The sequence below is a fragment of the Eucyclogobius newberryi genome, unplaced genomic scaffold, assembly GCF_026437365.1.
Source record: "Eucyclogobius newberryi isolate DKJ021-1_F unplaced genomic scaffold, fEucNew1.0.hap1 SCAF_5, whole genome shotgun sequence".
NCBI lineage: Eukaryota > Metazoa > Chordata > Actinopteri > Gobiiformes > Gobiidae > Eucyclogobius > Eucyclogobius newberryi.
Window position 1 is genome coordinate 42,321,984 of NW_027316167.1, and position 18,612 is coordinate 42,340,595.

At 51.5% G+C, this 18,612-nt stretch overlaps 1 protein-coding gene across 1 annotated transcript; it reads left to right on the forward strand.

Moving 5' to 3' along the window:
- Window positions 1–3,439: 3,439 nt before the first annotated feature.
- On the forward strand, window positions 3,440–14,431 carry taldo1 (transaldolase 1). Its single transcript, XM_072465234.1, has 8 exons — window positions 3,440–3,635; window positions 8,528–8,651; window positions 8,832–8,939; window positions 9,064–9,195; window positions 9,702–9,874; window positions 12,610–12,807; window positions 13,538–13,683; window positions 14,219–14,431. The coding sequence occupies exons 1-8, from the start codon at window positions 3,536–3,538 to the stop codon at window positions 14,249–14,251; spliced, it is 1,014 nt and encodes a 337-aa protein (XP_072321335.1). The 5' UTR covers window positions 3,440–3,535; the 3' UTR covers window positions 14,252–14,431.
- Window positions 14,432–18,612: the final 4,181 nt, after the last annotated feature.

The following is an 18,612-nucleotide window of genomic DNA, read 5'->3' on the forward strand; positions in this document are numbered from 1 at the left end:
ACAGGTCTTATACTGAGAGTAATGTGGTGCCGGGGGTTCCTGTACAGGTCTCATAGTGGACAGTCATGTGGTGCCGGGGGTTCCTGTACAGGTCTTATACTGAGAGTCATGTGGTGCCGGGGGTTCCTGTACAGGTCTTATACTGAGAGTAATGTGGTGCCGGGGGTTCCTGTACAGGTCTTATACTGAGAGTAATGTGGTGCCGGGGGTTCCTCTACAGGTCTTATACTGAGAGTAATGTGGTGCCTGGGGTTCCTGTACAGGTCTTATAATGAGAGTCATGTGGTGCCGGGGGTTCCTGTACAGGTCTTATACTGAGAGTAATGTGGTGCCGGGGGTTCCTGTACAGGTCTTATACTGAGAGTAATGTGGTGCCGGGGGTTCCTGTACAGGTCTTATACTGAGAGTCATGTGGTGCCGGGGGTTCCTGTACAGGTCTTATACTGAGAGTAATGTGGTGCCGGGGGTTCCTGTACAGGTCTTATACTGAGAGTACTGTGGTGCCGGGGGTTCCTGTACAGGTCTTATACTGAGAGTAATGTGGTGCCGGGGGTTCCTGTACAGGTCTTATACTGAGAGTCATGTGGTGCCGGGGGTTCCAGTACAGGTCTTATACTGAGAGTCATGTGGTGCCGGGGGTTCCTGTACAGGTCTTATACTGAGAGTCATGTGGTGCCGGGGGTTCCTGTACAGGTCTCATAGTGAGAGTCAAGTGGTGCCGGGGGTTCCTGTACAGGTCTTATATTGAGAGTCATGTGGTGCCGGGGGTTCCTGTACAGGTCTTATAATGAGAGTACTGTGGTGCCGGGGGTTCCTGTACAGGTCTTATACTGAGAGTCATGTGGTGCCGGGGGTTCCTGTACAGGTCTTATACTGAAAGTCATGTGGTGCCGGGGGTTCCTGTACAGGTCTTATACTGAGAGTAATGTGGTGCCGGGGATTCCTGTACAGGTCTTATACTGAGAGTCATGTGGTGCAGAGGGTTCCTGTACAGGTCTTATACTGAGAGTAATATGGTGCCGGGGGTTCCTGTACAGGTCTCATACTGAGACTAATGTGGTGCCGGGGGTTCCTGTACAGGTCTCATACTGAGAGTCATGTGGTGCCTGGGGTTCCTGTACAGGTCTTATACTGAGAGTCGTGTGGTGCCTGGGGTTCCTGTACAGGTCTTATACTGAGAGTCATGTGGTGCCTGGGGTTCCTGTACAGGTCTTATACTGAGAGTCATGTGGTGTCTGGGGTTCCTGTACAGGCCTTATACTGAGAGTCATGTGGTGCCGGGGGTTCCTGTACAGGTCTTATACTGAGAGTCATGTGGTGCCGGGGGTTCCTGTACAGGTCTTATACTGAGAGTAATGTGGTGCCGGGGGTTCCTGTACAGGTCTCATAGTGGACAGTCATGTGGTGCCGGGGGTTCCTGTACAGGTCTTATACTGAGAGTCATGTGGTGCCGGGGGTTCCTGTACGGGTCTTATACTGAGAGTCATGTGGTGCCGGGGGTTCCTGTACAGGTCTTATACTGAGAGTCATGTGGTGCCGGGGGTTCCTGTACAGGCCTTATACTGAGAGTCATGTGGTGCCTGAGGTTCCTGTACAGGTCTTATACTGAGAGTCATGTGGTGTCGGGGGTTCCTCTACAGGTCTTATACTGAGAGTCATGTGGTGCCGGGGGTTCCTGTACAGGTCTTATACTGAGAGTCATGTGGTGCCGGGGGTTCCTGTACAGGTCTTATACTGAGAGTCATGTGGTGCCTGAGGTTCCTGTACAGGTCTTATACTGAGAGTAATGTGGTGCCTGAGGTTCCTGTACAGGTCTTATACTGAGAGTCATGTGGTGCCTGAGGTTCCTGTACAGGTCTTATACTGAGAGTAATGTGGTGCCTGAGGTTCCTGTACAGGTCTTATACTGAGAGTCATGTGGTGCCTGAGGTTCCTGTACAGGTCTTATACTGAGAGTCATGTGGTGCCTGAGGTTCCTGTACAGGTCTTACTGCAGATGACAGGCGCTTGAGTCATTTTGAGGAAGTTAAGAATCCCTGGGTAAAATCTGTTCTTACAACATGGAAGGAGCTGATCAGAACAAACAAACTAAACAAAGATGTTACAATCTTAAACTGGTAAAACTTTATGACCAAAGGTTTTGTACCAAATAGAACTTAAGGTCTGGAGTACAAAAGGTCTAAACATTTTTCACCAGATGTAAAAGAGAATCACATGAAAAGCTTTGATGAGAAGAATCCTTTTATAGGTTTTTACAAATAAGGAGCTAATTATAACCAAGAAGTTAAACAAAGTCATGACCATTATAACCCTCTGAGTGAAATATGTATCAAGGCTTATATATAAGAACTTTCAAGAGGATTAATATTGAAACTATATAAATATATTAATGAATTAGACAGACGCTCTACTATGTATATTAAAATTAAACAGGGAAGAGATGGTACTTTTTTACTGACGAAGAATGGGATAATATAAGTACATCTTAATGGGGAACACTTTTTCACATAAATCTTTTGTCAAAGTTCCCATTATTCACAGGGAAATGCTAAATGTGTGAGAAATTGTGGTTGTCATGAGGCAAACTATTCTTTTTTATTTTTAACTTTTTCCTAGTATTTTATGGCCCGTAGGTTCATTGGTCAGGACACCTCAACATGAAATGGGGATGAGAGAGAAGGGAAGATATGCAGTAAATTGTTGGCGCCAGGATTCACACTCACGACATTGAGCCTGGCATGTGTGCTGCTCAAGCACTCGAGGCAGCACCGGGCCGCACAGCAACACATTATCTTTGTCCTGTTAGAACTCCTGCCATGGTCACACTACATGGATACCTTTGGCGGCAGGAAAACACAAGACACAAACCTCACCAAAGATCAAGGACAGGACTGACATCAGTAACAGACCAATGTTACAGTGGCATTCACACTTCACTTTGAAACACACGCATTTGACAGACTGGACGAAATGGGACTTTAATTTTGATTTAAATATGCCGAGGTTTTGTTTATTTTGATGTAGAGTTGATGTCTACTTGTGTTCTTATTTTGTGTTCTGTATTCAACTCTTCCTTCTTCTTCTTTTTAAGAGAAAAAATAGTACAACAAAACAGCAATTTTAGGCAATTTTGAAAAATGGCAACCGACAGGGGCGGGGCTCACGGACAGGCTTTAAAAAATAACATAACATTTAAAAAAAACACATCAACTTCCGTGCCCAGCCACAGCTCTACCCGGCCCCCCCCTCCAGGGCCCGGCCCCCCCAGTGCCCCCCCCCTCCAGGGCCCGGCCCCCCCAGTTTTTGATCTCGTCCTTTCTCTTGACCAGATATTAAAAATTGCAGATTGCAGAAAATTGTAACTTTAATCAAGTCACTGTTAATTAGGGATGCATTCTACAGACGCGCGCGCTGCCTCCCCGTGCGTTCTCGTGAGGGCCGCGCGCTCCTGACGTCACCGCCGCTGTCACACATACCACGCCGCCTCACGTGTCCTCTGTGCGGTATAAAAGAGCTCCTCTGTCCCGGCCTCATCATGTCGAGCACATCCCCGGACAAACGGAGAAAAATGGAGTCTGCGCTCAACCAGCTCAAGCAGTACACCGTGGTGGTGGCGGATACGGGCGACTTTAACGGTAAATGCACGGACATCCCCGGTTTACGCGGCCGGGCTAACGTGCTAGCCGCCGGAGCTAACGCTAATGACCGCGGTGTCGTTAAGCGGGTGGGTGTGTGTTCTGCACTCTACGCTAACGCTAGCCTGCTACATGGCTAACAAACGGCAATTCGTGACTTCTGATCTTTTATAAGACCGTCATCGTATTTATTGCTACATTTTAACGACGTTGCTTTAGTTTGTAGCTCATTGCACTGTCGCCTTGTAACTTCAGCATGTGCATTCAGTGAACAGGCCTTTCTATAATGAAATAATCATGGACAGAAGCAGATCATTTCCTCCTCCTCTGTTTCCTCCTCCTCTGTTTCCTCCTCCTCTGTTTCCTCCTCCTCTTTCCTCCTCCTGTTTCCTCCTCCTCTGTTTCCTCCTCCTCTGTTTCCTCCTCCTCTGTGCACATGAGATGACACAGACTTGTTTTTACTATTGCGAACGCTTTGTTACTTTTCTATGAACTGTTCTCTACAAATAAAGTGGGGAGTGAGTGTAGTGGTCAGGGGGAGTGAGTGTAGTGGTCAGGGGGAGTGAGTGTAGTGGTCAGGGGGAGTGAGTGTAGTGGTCAGGGGGAGTGAGTGTAGTGGTCAGGGGGAGTGAGTGTAGTGGTCAGGGGGAGTGAGTGTAGTGGTCAGGGGGAGTGAGTGTAGTGGTCAGGGGGAGTGAGTGTAGTGGTCAGGGGGAGTGAGTGTAGTGGTCAGGGGGAGGGAGTGTAGTGGTCAGGGGGAGGGAGTGTAGTGGTCAGGGGGAGGGAGTGTATCCAATTCTTTTGAGATGATTTGTACCAGGAGCCTCTCACGGGCCGTTCATTACGATGGTTCATGTTTGTGTAGTTCTTGTATCTGTTGTGTTTCCAGAGAGTCAGAGTATTTATTATAACATTAGTAAATTGATGAAAGTAAAATCATTTACAATCGACCAAATGGCATCAGAAAAAAATCAAATACTAGAGGAAATTAAAAAGATAAAGAGGAGATATTAATGATCTGACCTCACAGGAAATAGATTAGAAATTGCTCATTAATACCAAACAAAAATAATATGAGAGCGGGAACATTTAAACAATGATTAGCCAGGAAACTTTGAATACAACAAGCTGAAAGGGCAAGTTTTAAAATACCAGACAAAAAGAATAATGTATTTTTTTTTTTTTTTATATAAAAAATGTTTCTCTAAAATTTCAGGAGATAAAGTGGATTATATAGATTAGTTTAGTATAGGAGTCTCCTCCTCCTCCGCTGCACGCAGGAGTCTCCTCCTCCTCCTCTGCACGCAGGAGTCTCCTCCTCCTCCTCTGCACGCAGGAGTCTCCTCCTCCTCCTCTGCACGCAGGAGTCTCCTCCTCCTCCTCTGCACGCAGGAGTCTCCTCCTCCTCCTCTGCACGCAGGAGTCGTCTCCTCCTCCTCTGCACGCAGGAGTCGTCTCCTCCTCCTCTGCACGCAGGAGTCGTCTCCTCCTCCTCTGCACGCAGGAGTTTCTCAACACTAGTGGATGAGGAGCAGTGTTGCATGTTTTGTCCTCTCAGGATGACGGTGCAGAATCCTGTGGGAGTAACAAAGGCAGCATTATCTCCTTTGTACAATTGTACAGTTGGTACAGTTGGTACAGTTGGTACAGTTGGTACAGTTGGTACAGTTGGTACAGTTGGTACAGTTGGTACAGTTAGTATAGTTGGTACAGTTGGTACAGTTGGTATAGTTGGTATAGTTGGTACAGTTGGTACAGTAAAGTCATAACGGTGTTTTGATGCACAACGTAAGGCACAAAGTCAAATTATTAATTTTAGAATGTCAAGAAATGGATAATCAGACATTTTGGCAATAAAACAAAAGCTGTATTAATGTTGTGATTTAGCCATATTCTCATCCGGCTCAGATGAAGCACGTTCTCTTTACAGCAACAATCTGTTCATCTTTCAAATTTGTACAGCAATTTAATAATTGCATAGCAAAACAATCAGTATTTACTATTGATGCAACAAGATTATTTATGTCATGTAGGGATGCGTACTGCTACGACGGACCGGATCTGGACTTGTAAAAACTTTTCGGTTCAGGTCCAAAAAAAATGAAACCCCGGTGATTCGGTTCTGGACTCATAAAAAAAATATAGCACTCATACTATATCGTTTTTGTTCTAGAATCTAAACCATCTTAAATTTGCGCTGGAAAAGACGTAAACACTGCCATGCGCTGCTGTCAATGTCGCACACGGACCCTAATTAGTGACGCACGCGTCTTCAGGGCAGAAGTTGAAGCCGGCGAAATAAGTTTAAAGATGCAAGAGACAGAACCGTGTATCCACACGTGAACACTGAAGTGAACCGTGTATCCACACGTGAACACTGAAGTGAACCGTGTATCCACACGTGAACACTGAAGTGAACCGTGTATCCACACGTGAACACTGAAGTGAACCGTGTATCCACACGTGAACACTGAAGTGAACCGTGTATCCACACGTGAACACTGAAGTGAACCGTGTATCCACACGTGAACACTGAAGTGAACCGTGTATCCACACGTGAACACTGAAGTGAAGCCGGTAAGATCGCTGGCTTTATCTGAACTGTTTAAGCTGTGGCCGCCGAGTGCGATGTTGTGATGGTTAAAGGGGCGGGGTCAGCGTGGTCTTTGGTGTTATGTTGTTGTGATATATTTGGCATTAAGTAAATACAAAGTAAAGTAATATTGCTTAATTGCTGCATTCATTAATTGGAGTTTATATTTTGTATTAGTATTTTGTATTTGTATTCTACAGTTAAATATGGTCTGGTGTTTAATGCTGCTAATATGATGTATTATTTTGATTTGTTGTGTAAAATATTTTCATATTCTACTTTTGATACTGCTAAGTTGATGCTTTATAGTGATTCAAGTTGACATTTATGCTAGTTTTTGTAACTCTGTTATTTTACACTGTGACTTCATTATTTACACTGGTGTTTTGTCTGTTTGAAGGTTTTATCTGACTTTTGATGCCAATGGATCTGAACATTAAAGATGGAAATGTGTCTAAAGGCAAAACATTGTATCAGATGAAACAGCTACTTTGACCCTTGACCCAGACTGACTCTGTCAACAATACTCAACATGCTCTTGTTGTTGAGTTGAGTCTTAGCTAGTAGCTTGTGATTTGTAAGTTGTAACTTCTGTTAAAAACAGTGAATAAAGCAGACAAGTTGAGTTTATTTCACTCTGCAGTTAAGCCTTGTGTTTGATAGTTGTCCTTGTGCAAGTGTCTTCAACTTAATTTAGCCAAGTGTCTTGTGTTATGCTGTTGTAACATTATGTAAATATGGCATGGTTTAGGTCCGGACTCATTAGGTCCGGACCTGAACCTAAACCTCTGGATGATGAGGATGAGGATGATGATGATGATGACGACGATGACGACACAGGACACATCATTTTAATGGACATGTATTTTCCACAAACATCTCCAGACACTTTTTGACAACGTTGGAAGATATTAGAGCCGGAAATGTTTCATCTTAATCTTAGCGTTACTTATGGCCTAATTTAACACAAATGTCCTGCTTGTTGTTCTGGGCCGTAAAGGCGTACAACGCTGTGCGTCTGATGCACCTTAAAGGACTATCATCTATTGGTCTATATTCATAATGATTACAAATGTCACATAAGAAGCAGCAAGAGTATTTTCTTGTATTTATTGTGTGTATCACTCTCTGTACCTGTGTTTGTGTGTGCACTACCCCCGTGTGTAACGCTTCAAAACAAACCTCATATATTAAAGTGCTCTTTTGATGCAACCGACTATTAAATCATTCTATTTACTTTAAATTCTTTCCCACAGTTTGTTCGTGTGACGTTACAACATTCTATTCTAAGCAGTTTTCTGAAATAACGCGGTTGAATAAGTCCTTTGTGCAGTTCCCGACAGTCACTTCCTCACACACACTACACACACTACACACATTACACACTCTCGTTACAACACTGTAAAAACTCCGTCTTACCCAACTGATGTTTGGTCATCTTGCAAAACTCTGCTCTTGCCTTATTGAAAATTCAATCAAAACTGTTGCTGCTATTGACTGCACGAACACACTCACACGCACACGCACACTCACACACACACGCACACATGCGCACACACACATATGCACACACACACACTCACAGCTCATTTCAAAGTGCATGTGAACACAGGCCTCAGCGTTCTGGGGATGTTACCATGAGACGCCTGTTGCGTTAAGGACTGGAGGTTCTGTCAGGCACGCTTGCTGTGGAAGAGCTTCTTGTCCTGCTGATGCCGTCCCACGTGACGTAACACGTACTTGTACTTGTAGAGCCGCAACAGCACCTTCAGAAACAGAGGCAAATGCTCTGTAGTTCATACAAAATGTCACGATCATCTTGGAGTGTGAGGTCTGGGTCTGCAGTGAGTTCCAGTCCAGTCTAAATGCATGATGGTCCTGCAGCATGTGATGTCACTGGTCACACGTGTGCTCAAGCTCTCACTGACCTGCAAGCATGGATTTCTGTCAAACTTTTTCTGTACAGTTTATTTCCTAATCAAGTGTAGCGGTATATTTGTAATATGCAAATCATAACTCTCTTTGGCATTGCATTCTTAGTTTCGTGTCTTGTCAAGCTCTAATTGGGCTTCTAAATATAGAATAAGTGCTTTGGACAGCTATAGGGGCCCATACGTCTGCTAAAAATAACCGTAATTACACAAATATGTTGTGTGTGTGTGCTTCAGAACTCATTTAAAAGTGGAGGCATAATGAAGATGGAATTGTGGCTGGTTGTGTGTTTTTGTGTAGAACACATGTGGGTTTTAATCACTTTACATTTGAAGTAGTCTTAATGATGTTCCTGATTGTTTTGCAGCTATTGAGCAGTACAAGCCTCAGGATGCCACCACAAACCCCTCGCTCATCCTGGCTGCTGCCAAGATGCCGGCCTACCAGCCGCTGCTCGACCAAGCCATCAAGTATGGCACTGCCAAAGGCGGGTACGTTCACCACTAAACCCCTGTGGGATGTAGTTCTTCATGAAGATGATCGCTATTTCAACCTTTTTTTTAAATCTAGCTCTTATAAACAGTTGAAAGGATGTGTGCGTGTGACTGTCAGAGCCTCGAGGCTGAAGTGTCCTCCTCATGTACTCACAACACACTTTCATGTCTCTGCAGGACCGAAGAGGAACAGGTCGCTCACACCATGGACAAGCTGTTCGTCAGCTTTGGCCTGGAGATTCTCAAGAAGGTCCCAGGCCGGGTCTCGACAGAGGTGGACGCCAGGTCGGTCACACACGGCCTCCAATCAAAGACTACACTGTCTATGAACAATTGAGTCTACTCGGGCTTTATTATGACTGTCAAAGCTTGGCATTTATTGCTGGTTGTATCTTTTGTGACTTTGCAGATTATCTTTTGACAAAGACGAGATGGTAGCCAAAGCCCTGAGGCTCATTGCTCTGTATGAAGAGGCGGGTATCGACAAACGCCGTGTGCTCATCAAGCTGTCATCCACCTGGGAGGGAATCCAGGCTGGAAGGTATGTCTTCTATACCACAGCCCGTACGACCTGCACAACCACTCTTCACCTGCTCAGCATGGCTCTAGAGCAGGGCTTTTATGAACCCTGACCCCACGGCTCTACATGACAAAGGGCTATACATATGTTATTACTGTCAAATCCTCCGTAGTCGGCGTATTGCCATCATATAAAAGTGTGATTGGAGCGATGGGACCTGAGACGTGGAGATCCCTTTAGCCTTTCCTAAAATGATGATTGATGTGGAATAACAAAATGCCTAATATTTAGTCCTGTGTCCAGTCACTTTTCAGCCCTAATGCACCTGTCGGCAGGTTAATGGGCGTGTCACTCTGCAATTACTTTATGTTCTCCATCTCACGTTATATTTTTTCAAGACGCCAGTAAGCATGTCTTTACAAACCAACCAAAAGCATCATTAAGTAACGTGCAGATAGAATGCTGTATGTTACAGAATGTGGTACACACTGTAGTATTTGAGCGTTTTGTGCCATTGTCTGTTCCAGAGAGCTGGAGGAGAAACATGGTGTCCACTGTAACATGACGCTGCTGTTCTCCTTTGCTCAGGCCGTGGCCTGTGCAGAGGCTAAAGTCACCCTCATCTCTCCATTTGTGGGCCGCATCCTGGACTGGTACAAGGAGAACGAGCACAAGAGCTACGAGCCCCACCAAGACCCAGGTAAACCTGGCCTTTTAGTGAGCACAACTCATGCTAATGGTGCGTGTGAGGACACTACTAAAAGGGCCTTGTCAAAGCTGCATGAACACATGTGTGTTCCTGTGAGCGGTGCCCCATATGGACATTTTAGACCCATATATCCTGGATGCTAACCCAGTTATCTTCTATTTCATGGCCGACATTTCAGTTGATTTAGTGTTTTATAATGAAGCGAGAGTGTTCAAACTACGACCCGGGGGCCAAAACCTTTTACTGTAAATTGGAAACGTTCAAGCATTTTGACATTATACCATATATTATATGAAAAACCTTTGGACACCCCTGTAATGGAGCATGTCACCTACACTTTCTCTGTGGAGGCCAAGAGGGCTCCGCAAGACCTTCCCAACAGACCCTCACAATGTGCTCCGGCTTCCTCCTGCGCCAGCAGATCCCACTCACCACCAGGTGGTGCTCTACAGCTCCGCCCCTCTCTTCACCCGAGGCCGGATCAAATCAATTTATTTTTGTAAGGCCCAAAATCACAACAGTTGACGATGTCCCAGGGTCCTCTGTCCTTAGACTCTCCTTCTCGGCCAGGAAAAACTACAAAAAAACCTCTTTGGGAAAAACGCGTAGAAACCTGGAGGAGTTCCAGTGAAGGAGAGATCCCACTCTCAGACGTGAGGGAGACTGGAGCTGGAGCCACTCTTCAGGCAGATGAGCGAGGAGGTCACGACAATAAAGTCGATCGGTTGATCTCCGACCTGTGTCCTGGTGCCATGTGCACTGATGGACCTTGTGCTTGAACATGGTGTTCGTTCTGGACAATCCGTGGCACAGAAGTCCAATAACTGAACACCGCTCGGGTTTAGATCGAGGCTCCGCCCCTCTCCAGGTGTCACTGTCATTGCCCACGTGGGCGTTTAAGTCCCCCACCAGAACAACCGAGTCCCCAAGAAGGCCGGGTCCTCTGCACTGCTGTTCAGCCCGTAGGCCGACAACAGTAAGGGACCTGTCCCCCACCTGACAGCGCAGGGACGTGGCCCTCTTGTCAAGCCCACACCAGCCCCGCCTCTCCCCGCGGGCAGCACCAGAGAAGTGGAGCCTCCAGCCCCTCTGGAGGAGATGGTTCCAGAGCACAAACTGTGCTGGAGGTGAGGCTGACTATGTCTAGTTGATATCGCTCAACCTCCCGCACAAGCTCAGGCTCTTTCCCCCCCAGCGAGGTGATGTTCCACGTCCCCAGAGGCGGGTTCTATGTCTGGAGATTTGGTCGCCGAGGCCCCTGCCGTCGACTGCCGCCCAGATCTCTCTGCACCGGCCCCTTATGGATCCTCCTGCGGGTGGTGGCCCCACGGGAGGACGGCCCCACGTCGCTCGTTCAGGCTGTGCCCGGCTGGGCCCCGTGGGGAAAGACCCGGCCACCAGACGCTCACCGTGGAGCACCCATCCCAGGCCTGGCTCCAGGATGGGGCCCCGGTGACGCTAATCTGGGCGACGTAACTGGCCTTGGAGTCTCTCTGTTCATAAGGGGCTTCTGAACCGCTCTCGTCACTTAGGACCGGTCGGTTCAAGGAGTGACCTGTGATACATGCTCCACATGGGCGTAAGTGCAGGTGGAAGTCATGTTCTGTAACAATCCTGTTCAGTGCCAAAAGGAGACGCATCAGGGGGTAAAGATGAAGAGAGCAAATAATATTATTTCAGTCGCACAGCGGTCACATCTTCAGGACGACTGTTCCAGATTTTAGCTGCTTTAAACTGAATTCTCCATGTTTAGTCCTGACTCTGGCACCAGCAGGAGGCAGGTCCACGTTTAGTCCTGACTCTGGCACCAGCAGGAGGCCGGTCCACGTTTAGTCCTGACTCTGGCACCAGCAGGAGGCCGGTCCACGTTTAGTCCTGACTCTGGCACCAGCAGGAGGCCGGTCCACGTTTAGTCCTGACTCTGGCACCAGCAGGAGGCCGGTCCACGTTTAGTCCTGACTCTGGCACCAGCAGGAGGCCGGTCCACGTTTAGTCCCGACTCTGGCACCAGCAGGAGGCCGGTCCATGTTTAGTCCTGACTCTGGCACCAGCAGGAGGCCGGTCTACGTTTAGTCCCGACTCTGGCACCAGCAGGAGGCCGGTCCATGTTTAGTCCTGACTCTGGCACCAGCAGGAGGCCGGTCCATGTTTAGTCCTGACTCTGGCACCAGCAGGAGGCCGGACCATGTTTAGTCCTGACTCTGGCACCAGCAGGAGGCCGGTCCACGTTTAGTCCCGACTCTGGCACCAGCAGGAGGCCGGTCCATGTTTAGTCCCGACTCTGGCACCAGCAGGAGGCCGGACCATGTTTAGTCCTGACTCTGGCACCAGCAGGAGGCTGCTCCATGTTTAGTCCTGACTCTGGCACCAGCAGGAGGCCGGACCATGTTTAGTCCTGACTCTGGCACCAGCAGGAGGCTGCTCCATGTTTAGTCCTGACTCTGGCACCAGCAGGAGGCCGGACCATGTTTAGTCCTGACTCTGGCACCAGCAGGAGGCTGCTCCATGTTTAGTCCTCACTCTGGCACCAGCAGGAGGCCGGTCCATGTTTAGTCCTGACTCTGGCACCAGCAGGAGTCCGGTCCATGTTTAGTCCTCACTCTGGCACCAGCAAGAGGCCGGTCCATGTTTAGTCCTGACTCTGGCACCAGCAGGAGGCCGCTCCATCTTTAATCCTTAGCTGCATTTGTGTTCCATGTGATGACACGTCTCCTTTGTGACCTCAGGTGTGGTCAGCGTCACAAAGATCTACAACTATTATAAGAAGTTTGGCTACAGCACGGTGGTGATGGGCGCCTCCTTCAGGAACACGGGGGAGGTGAAGGCTCTGGCGGGCTGTGACCTCCTCACCATCTCTCCCTCACTGTTGGCCGAGCTCGACCAGGACCACAGCGCCGTGCCACAGATGCTCCACGCCGACAAAGGTAACCACGCCTTTTTCCTGGAACGCCTTTAAGAGCGTTCCATTGAAAGGCTCATATCAGGAGCTGTGCCTCGTACTCGTGTCGAAGTGTTTGTGACGCTTCAGCTTCTGTTCCTCCAGGAAGCTCTCTAGAGAAGCAGAAGCCTCTAAGCCGGGCTGCCACCATGACTCCAGTAAATCAAGTCATTCCATTACAAAAAGCTATTTCTATTGCCTCCATCATTCGGTTTAATTTACATATTTAATTAAAAAGGCGTTAATCTGCAGAGCGCACAGAGCGACTTGTGTCACACGGAGCAGCAGCGAGCATGAGGGGGGGGCTCCTGGACGCCCTCGACACCTTAACGTCTCGTTGTCCTGGCGATGGTCAGAGGGCGGTCTCAGTATGGACACAGCCCCTCGCTTCAGTCAGTCAATCATCTAAAGAGTTTAAAGGAGACACTTTCGGGACGGTCCTGGAAGAGTTGGTCTGGAGCTTTTAGACAATTGTCTGGACTTTTTGAGAAGCTGAGACTCTGTAGTTTTGACTTTTGTCTGATTTACAGTTTCCTTTGTCCTGTTTGTTTCCACGTCTCAGGTTGATCTCTGAGTAAAGTTGTGACAGTAACTGAGCCCAGATAAAGCAACTTTACCATAACTGCATGACGGAGTGACCAGTGCAGGAGCATGTCCTGTTCTAACTCTACGTTGTTGTTGTTGTTGTTGTTGTTGTTGTTGTTGTTGTTGTGCAGCTAAGAGCTGTGAGCTGGAGAAGATTCACCTGGACGAGAAGTCCTTTCGCTGGCAGCACAACGAGGACCGCATGGCCGTGGAGAAGCTGAGCGACGGGATCCGCAAGTTTGCAGCGGACGCCATCAAACTGGAGACTATGATCCAAGTACGACACGTTCAGTGTACTTGTACTTGTACTTTACATCAGAGTTCTGACTTTCAGATCAGAAATTTTGTCAGAAAAGTAATTGTTTTAAAAAAAGTCAGTGATTTTTGTATCTAGTACTGCGATACTGCAGTATCCACTGCGATACTGCAGTATCCAAGTGCTGCAGTATCCAGTACTGCAATACTGCAGTACTGCAGTACTGCAATATCGCAGTACTGCAGTATTGACTCTACTGGATACTGCAATACTGCAGTATCGCAGTACTGCAGTATCGCAGTACTGCAGTATCGCAGTACTGCAGTATTGACTCTACTGGATACTGCAATACTGCAGTACCGCAGTACTGCAGTATCCAGTGCTCTTTTTACTGTCAAGATGTTTTCTTTTGTGACATGGTCTTTGCTCCGCCCAGTTTGATCTCATTATATGCAAATGTGATAAACAGTTTTTAACTATAGCTACTTTATACTTTAGACAAATCACTTTGTATTAAAACTAAAGTCTGTGTTTGTGTTGTTCACTCTTGTTTCAGGGGAAAATGCTCAGTGTGAAGAATGGAAAGTGAGGCTCCGCCCCCTTTAAACTTCAACACATTTTAGAGTTGGACTAAAATCATCAGCTTATATTTTATGGAGATGTAATATTTTTCTGAAAACTAAAAAAATGCCGATTTAAGTTGATGTGGGATCAACTTTGACTCAAATGAACTGTAATGAATCATTCCATTAAAAACAACAGGACTTTAGTGTCTCTCGTTTCTGTCTTGGCTTTGGGGGTTTAGAGTCAAATGTAAGGGCTGCTGCTCCTCCTGCTCCTCCTCCTCCTGCTCCTCCTCCTGCTGCTCCTCCTCCTGCTGCTCCTCCTCCTGCTGCTCCTCCTGCTGCTCCTCCTCCTGCTGCTCCTCCTCCTGCTGCTCCTCCTGCTGCTGCTGCTCCTCCTGCTGCTGCTGCTCCTCCTGCTGCTCCTCCTGCACCTGCTCCTCCTGCACCTGCTCCTCCTCCTCCTGCTGCTCCTCCTCCTGCTGCTCCTCCTGCTGCTGCTCCTCCTGCTGCTCCTCCTGCACCTGCTCCTCCTGCACCTGCTCCTCCTGCTGCTGCTCCTCCTCCTGCTGCTCCTCCTGCTGCTCCTCCTCCTGCTGCTGCTGCTCCTCCTGCTGCTGCTCCTCCTCCTGCTGCTCCTCCTCCTCCTGCTGCTGCTGCTCCTCCTCCTCCTGCTGCTCCTCCTCCTGCACCTGCTGCTGCTGCTCCTCCTCCTGCTGCTCCTCCTCCTGCTGCTCCTCCTCCTGCTGCTCCTCCTGCTGCTCCTCCTCCTGCTGCTCCTCCTCCTGCTGCTGCTCCTCCTGCTGCTGCTCCTCCTGCTGCTGCTCCTCCTGCTGCTCCTCCTGCTGCTCCTCCTCCTGCTGCTCCTCCTCCTGCTGCTCCTGCTGCTGCTGCTGCTCCTCCTGCTGCTGCTGCTCCTCCTGCTGCTCCTCCTGCACCTGCTCCTCCTGCACCTGCTCCTCCTCCTCCTGCTGCTCCTCCTCCTGCTGCTCCTCCTGCTGCTCCTCCTGCTGCTCCTCCTGCACCTGCTCCTCCTGCACCTGCTCCTCCTGCTGCTGCTCCTCCTCCTGCTGCTCCTCCTGCTGCTCCTCCTCCTGCTGCTGCTGCTCCTCCTGCTGCTGCTCCTCCTCCTGCTGCTCCTCCTCCTCCTGCTGCTGCTGCTCCTCCTCCTCCTGCTGCTCCTCCTCCTGCACCTGCTGCTGCTGCTCCTCCTCCTGCTGCTCCTCCTCCTGCTGCTCCTCCTCCTGCTGCTCCTCCTGCTGCTCCTCCTCCTGCTGCTCCTCCTCCTGCTGCTGCTCCTCCTGCTGCTGCTCCTCCTGCTGCTGCTCCTCCTGCTGCTGCTCCTCCTGCTGCTCCTCCTGCTGCTGCTGCTCCTCCTCCTCCTGCTGCTCCTCCTCCTGCACCTGCTCCTCCTCCTGCTGCTGCTGCTCCTCCTGCTGCTCCTGCTGCTGCTCCTCCTGCTGCTGCTGCTCCTCCTCCTGCTGCTCCTCCTCCTGCTGCTCCTCCTGCTGCTGCTCCTCCTCCTGCTGCTCCTCCTCCTGCACCTGCTCCTCCTCCTGCTGCTGCTCCTCCTGCTGCTCCTCCTCCTGCTGCTCCTCCTCCTGCTGCTCCTGCTCCTCCTGCTGCTCCTCCTGCTGCTGCTGCTGCTCCTCCTGCTGCTCCTCCTCCTGCTCCTCCTCCTGCTGCTCCTCCTGCTGCTGCTGCTCCTCCTCCTCCTGCTGCTCCTCCTCCTGCACCTGCTGCTGCTGCTCCTCCTCCTGCTCCTCCTCCTGCTGCTGCTCCTCCTGCTGCTGCTCCTCCTGCTGCTGCTGCTCCTCCTGCTGCTGCTCCTCCTGCTGCTCCTCCTCCTGCTCCTCCTCCTGCTGCTCCTCCTCCTGCTGCTGCTGCTCCTGCTGCTGCTGCTGCTCCTCCTGCTGCTGCTCCTCCTGCTGCTGCTGCTCCTCCTGCTGCTGCTCCTCCTGCTGCTCCTCCTGCTGCTGCTGCTCCTCCTGCTGCTCCTCCTGCTGCTCCTGCTGCTGCTCCTCCTCCTGCTGCTCCTCCTGCTGCTGCTCCTTCTCCTGCTGCTCCTCCTGCTGCTCCTCCTGCTGCTGCTGCTGCTGCTGCTCCTCCTGCTGCTGCTCCTCCTCCTGCTGCTCCTCCTGCTGCTGCTCCTCCTCCTGCTGCTCCTCCTCCTGCTGCTCCTCCTCCTGCTGCTCCTCCTCCTGCACCTGCTCCTTCTCCTGCTGCTGCTCCTCCTGCTGCTCCTCCTCCTGCTGCTGCTCCTCCTGCTGCTGCTCCTCCTGCTGCTGCTCCTCCTCCTGCTGCTCCTCCTGCTGCTCCTCCTCCTGCTGCTCCTCCTGCTGCTGCTGCTGCTGCTCCTCCTCCTGCTGCTCCTCCTCCTGCTGCTGCTCCTCCTCCTGCTGCTGCTCCTCCTGCTGCTGCTGCTCCTCCTCCTCCTGCTGCTCCTGCTGCTGCTCCTCCTGCTGCTGCTCCTGCTGCTGCTCCTCCTGCTGCTGCTGCTCCTCCTCCTCCTGCTGCTCCTGCTGCTGCTCCTCCTGCTGCTGCTCCTGCTGCTGCTCCTCCTGCTGCTGCTCCTCCTCCTGCTGCTCCTCCTCCTGCTGCTGCTCCTCCTGCTGCTCCTCCTCCTGCTGCTCCTCCTCCTGCTGCTCCTCCTCCTGCTGCTCCTCCTGCTGCTGCTCCTCCTGCTGCTGCTCCTCCTCCTGCTGCTGCTCCTCCTCCTGCTGCTCCTCCTGCTGCTGCTCCTCCTGCTGCTGCTCCTCCTGCTGCTGCTCCTCCTGCTGCTGCTGCTCCTCCTGCTGCTCCTCCTCCTGCTGCTCCTCCTCCTGCTGCTGCTGCTCCTCCTGCTGCTGCTCCTCCTGCTGCTGCTCCTCCTGCTGCTCCTCTTGCTGCTGCTGCTCCTCCTCCTCCTGCTGCTCCTCCTCCTGCACCTGCTCCTGCTGCTGCTCCTCCTGCTGCTGCTCCTCCTGCTGCCGTCCTCCTCCTGCTGCTCCTCCTCCTGCTGCTCCTCCTGCTGCTGCTGCTCCTCCTGCTGCTGCTGCTCCTGCTGCTGCTGCTCCTCCTGCTGCTGCTCCTCCTCCTGCTGCTCCTCCTGCTGCTGCTCCTCCTCCTGCTGCTCCTCCTGCTGCTGCTCCTCCTCCTGCTGCTCCTCCTCCTGCACCTGCTCCTTCTCCTGCTGCTGCTCCTCCTGCTGCTCCTCCTCCTGCTGCTGCTCCTCCTGCTGCTGCTCCTCCTCCTGCTGCTCCTCCTGCTGCTCCTCCTGCTGCTCCTCCTCCTGCTGCTCCTCCTCCTGCTGCTGCTGCTGCTCCTCCTGCTGCTCCTCCTCCTGCTGCTCCTCCTCCTGCTGCTCCTCCTCCTGCTGCTCCTCCTCCTGCTGCTGCTCCTCCTCCTCCTGCTGCTCCTCCTGCTGCTCCTCCTCCTGCTCCTCCTCCTGCTGCTCCTCCTCCTCCTGCTGCTGCTGCTCCTCCTCCTCCTGCTGCTCCTCCTCCTGCACCTGCTCCTGCTGCTGCTCCTCCTGCTGCTGCTCCTCCTCCTGCTGCTCCTCCTCCTGCTGCTCCTCCTCCTGCTGCTGCTCCTCCTGCTGCTCCTCCTCCTGCTGCTGCTCCTCCTGCTGCTCCTCCTCCTGCTGCTGCTGCTCCTCCTGCTGCTGCTCCTCCTCCTGCTGCTGCTCCTCCTCCTGCTGCTCCTCCTCCTGCTGCTCCTGCTGCTGCTCCTCCTGCTGCTGCTCCTCCTGCTGCTGCTGCTCCTCCTGCTGCTGCTCCTCCTGCTGCTCCTCCTCCTGCTCCTCCTCCTGCTGCTCCTCCTCCTGCTGCTGCTGCTCCTCCTGCTGCTGCTCCTCCTGCTGCTCCTCCTGCTGCTGCTGCTCCTCCTCCTCCTGCTGCTCCTCCTCCTGCACCTGCTCCTGCTGCTGCTCCTCCTGCTGCTGCTCCTCCTCCTGCTGCTCCTCCTCCTGCTGCTCCTGCTGCTGCTGCTGCTCCTCCTGCTGCTGCTGCTCCTGCTGCTGCTGCTCCTCCTGCTGCTGCTCCTCCTCCTGCTGCTCCTCCTGCTGCTGCTCCTCCTCCTGCTGCTCCTCCTCCTGCTGCTCCTCCTCCTGCTGCTCCTCCTGCTGCTGCTCCTCCTCCTGCTGCTCCTCCTCCTGCACCTGCTCCTTCTCCTGCTGCTGCTCCTCCTGCTGCTCCTCCTCCTGCTGCTGCTCCTCCTGCTGCTGCTCCTCCTCCTGCTGCTCCTCCTCCTGCTGCTGCTCCTCCTGCTGCTCCTCCTGCTGCTCCTCCTCCTGCTGCTCCTCCTGCTGCTGCTGCTGCTGCTCCTGCTCCTCCTCCTCCTGCTCCTCCTCCTGTTGCTCCTCCTCCTGCACCTGCTCCTCCTCCTGCTCCTCCTCCTGCTCCTCCTC